The 3,399-nt window shown below is 52.5% G+C and overlaps 1 protein-coding gene across 1 annotated transcript in view; it reads right to left on the reverse strand.

Moving 5' to 3' along the window:
• Positions 1–1,789: 1,789 nt before the first annotated feature.
• IL13 (interleukin 13) overlaps positions 1,790–3,399 on the reverse strand; it is a 3,980-nt gene continuing 2,370 nt past the window's right edge. The window contains exons 3-5 of the mRNA XM_012807153.2: positions 2,727–2,780; positions 2,375–2,479; positions 1,790–1,897 (exon numbers count right to left, since the gene is read on the reverse strand). Coding sequence (XP_012662607.2) covers positions 1,790–1,897; positions 2,375–2,479; positions 2,727–2,780 — 267 coding nt within the window. The remainder of the gene's footprint in view (positions 1,898–2,374; positions 2,480–2,726; positions 2,781–3,399) is intronic.

Here is a 3,399-nt window from a genome sequence, read left to right on the forward strand (position 1 = left end):
TCACCCTTGACCCACCACCTACCTCAAACTTCTTGCCTTCTGGGGCCACCTCTGCTCTGGGCACCTCGCAGTGGAACCATTGCTGGCAGCATAGAAAGGCCTCTAGGCCTGGTGGCCAGCTCCTGGCCAGGGCCAAGGGAGAAGCAGCAAGACTTGCTCTGAAGAGTGATCCAGTCAGGGTCCAGCCACGGTCCAGCCAGGGTCCAGCCAGGGCCATTCCATCTCTGCTCTGTACTCATATTCTCCACATTCTCTGTCTAGAGGCCACAAATCAGTGATGTACCTTTGTTCACAGGGGTAGTAAATGTACACTCCCTAATGACTAGATGTGTCCAGAAATGGAATGGACTGTCCCTAAAAAGCAGATAGTGAGTTTCCTGTCAGTGGCAGATGCCCAAACAAGTTGATGACAGTCTTAGAAATAACATATTCAGACCAGATGACATTTGGACAGAAAGAGTGTGTGGGCTTTTGAATTGAAGTGAGTTTTGAGTCCAAATCATGGCTTCTACGCCCTATCAGCTGTGTGACCTTGGGCAAGCCACCTGTGCTCTCTGAGCCTCAGAGTCCTCATCTGCCTCACAGGGTTGTGAGGGAGACACAGGTGTATGCAGGTAGTGCCAGACACAGCTGGCCACTTCTCAGGAGCTGTGGTCATGAGATGACTTTTTAGGTCTCCACCCACTCCAGACGCCCTCCTTGAACTCTGACACCCTAGCTCAAGCTTCCTCATCCTTCCTGTGAGATGGAGGGTTCCCCCCAGTCCATGTCCCCTTACACCAAGGGCTTGCTTTCTTTCAGCCCAGTTCTTGTCCCTCACTGCCCCCTCTTCCTGCACTCCATCCCAGCCCCTCCTACAACCCACAGAGCTTCCTAGAGTTATGAGACCACAGACCAATGTCCCCAAAGGCCCAAATAAAAGGCAAACATGATCAGGCCTATTTGTAACCATCTTTATTTTTGGCTTCATTTGGACACAGTCAATGAAATAATTTGTTCAATGATCCCTCCCCCCAGTCTACACACACCACCCTCAATGTTCTAGGCTACCCTTTTATATATTATTAACGCTTTGCTAACATATTTAATACTTAATTTTAAATACAAGAAAAAATAATAAATTACTTCTTGGCTGAAGGCTGGCTGCTGTCAGGCAGACAGGAGTGGCTACTCTGGCCCTCTTTCCTGTCCCCTGCTTTGGATGAGGCCCAGAGGCCCCAGGACCTAGTGAGGTAGCAGAGTTTTGTGCACAGTACTTATTACCAGGGACTCCTAATGCCCACTGCTTTAGTGCTGGGGCCTGGAGTCTCCGGGCCCTCGGCCTCATGTGCCAGCAGCAACAGTCTCCTCACCCCAACACTGACAAACACACTCATTTAAATAACACACAATAATAAATAACCATGAAGGAATGTGCCTGAGCTGTTCCCTGCCTCAGATATCCCTGTGTGCAGTGGGTCCCTCTCCTGCCCGGTCTGGCGAGGGCAGCACCTGCTGTAATGCTGCAGTGTGTTCTAGGGCTGGAGAGGGTACAAGGTGCCATCTCCAACCCTTGTCCCAGAGCTCAGAGGCCTGGACAGAGGAGGCCCACCAGGCTAAGCCCTGGCACCCAGGAGGCGCAGGTGGGCTAGCCAGGCTGAAGGCAGGTGGCATAGCCTGAGGTCTAAACTAGGAAAACTTTACCCCTCCCTAACCCTTCCCCCTTCCCCGAGAAACTCCTGACATTTTAAAGCAAAATCAATCTACACATTAAATAGGGCTTGCCCCTGCAAACAATGAGGCTTGCTTTTCAGGCTTTGACATTTGCATCACGGAAACGTTTCTTTAAATGTCTGAGCAGGTCCTTTATGAACTGGGCCACTTCAATTTTGGTGTCTCGGATGTGGGAGCTGGGAACCTAATGCAGGACAAAGAGGTCAGAGAGTTAGTGGGACGTCAGAGGCAAGGACCACCAGCGTCCACCAGGGCCTTTCCAGGGACTGTCTTGTTTAATCCTCACAAAAGTCCCCATGAAGTGGGTACTGTTACTACTTAAATTTTACAGATGTAGAAACTGAAGGTCAGGTAGGAGTCAGGAGCTACTAACCCAAGGTCCTATAAATCCCAAAGGCCAGGTCCCTGATGCCACAGGGAACACACACCTCAGGTACTCAGCCAGTTCCCCCACCCCCCAGGTGAACACACACCTCAGGTACTCAGCCAGTTCCCCCCCCCCACCCCAGGTGAACACACACCTCAGGTACTCAGCCAGTCCCCCCACCCCCCCCAGGTGAACACACACCTCAGGTACTCAGCCAGTTCCCCTGGAGCTCCCAGGGTGAGCCTAGGGCTGTCAGGAGTGGGTTTGCGGGGTGGGCTTTGGGGGAAGGCTTACCCCAGGTAAGTCCTTTTGCTTGCAGAGTCCTCCCAGTATCCTCTGGGTCCTCTGGATGGCACTGCAACTCGACACATTGATGAGGGATTCCAGGGCTGCACAGTACTGTGGGGACAGGAACACAGACATGTCAGGCCCTGCTCCAGTGACTGCTTTTAGTGCAGGACGCTGGCTACTGAGAGGCCTGGTGCAGGTGGTCTGAGTTTTCAGGAAGGGCCCAGATTTTGAGGGGTGAGAAGAGAGCTTTTGAAGCTTTCTTGGAATCTCCCAGACATGTGAGGGAAGATCAGAGCAGACAAGTCCAAGGCTTCCAGCCTCTGCTCCCTCCTCCCCAGTGCCCATAGGTCCTTACTATGTCAGTTGTCAGGTTGACGCTCCACACCATGCTTCCATTGCAGAGGGGTGCCTGAGGGAGCAAAGAGGCAGTGAGTGAGCAGAGTACCAGCCAGAGTCACAGGCCTGCCCAGCCAGCTCAAGCCAGGTCTACACAAGCATAGACCCCACAACACTCCTAGGCTTCATTTCCTGCTCTGCACAGCGGGACCCATTGTATAGGGTCTTGGAGCTAAGGGACAAAAAGTAAGTGACACCACTGGTAAGGGACAAGCCTATTCAAAGTTTGCCTTAGCCAGGGAAGGAGGACAGGGGCCTGCAGGAAGTGCCAGGTGGGGTTGGGTGAGAGAGGGGTGGCCTGGGATGCTGTTGGCCAAGACAATCAGATGTGGGGCGCTGGGAGTCTGGCATATTAAATACCCTGCCTTCTGCTGTGGGGGATACTGCAGGTAGGAGATGGACAGGTCTGGTTTGAATCTGGCTTCTATCAAAGAATCTCACTGCACTGTAGTCAGAAGAGTGGGGTCATCAAACCTGCCTCTTGAGGGGTGGGCAGGGGTGAAATGTCAGGTAAAGTAACAGCACCAGGCCTGGGATATAATCAGTGCTTGGAAAGTGTGAGCTGGTACTAGTAGGGAGAGGAGCTGACTCTCCTGATGATCCTGCCATAAGAATGGGCTTAATGCCAGGCC

This window comes from Otolemur garnettii, unplaced genomic scaffold (assembly GCF_000181295.1).
Source record: "Otolemur garnettii isolate 467f Iridium unplaced genomic scaffold, OtoGar3 scaffold00003, whole genome shotgun sequence".
In the NCBI taxonomy this organism is placed as follows: domain Eukaryota; kingdom Metazoa; phylum Chordata; class Mammalia; order Primates; family Galagidae; genus Otolemur; species Otolemur garnettii.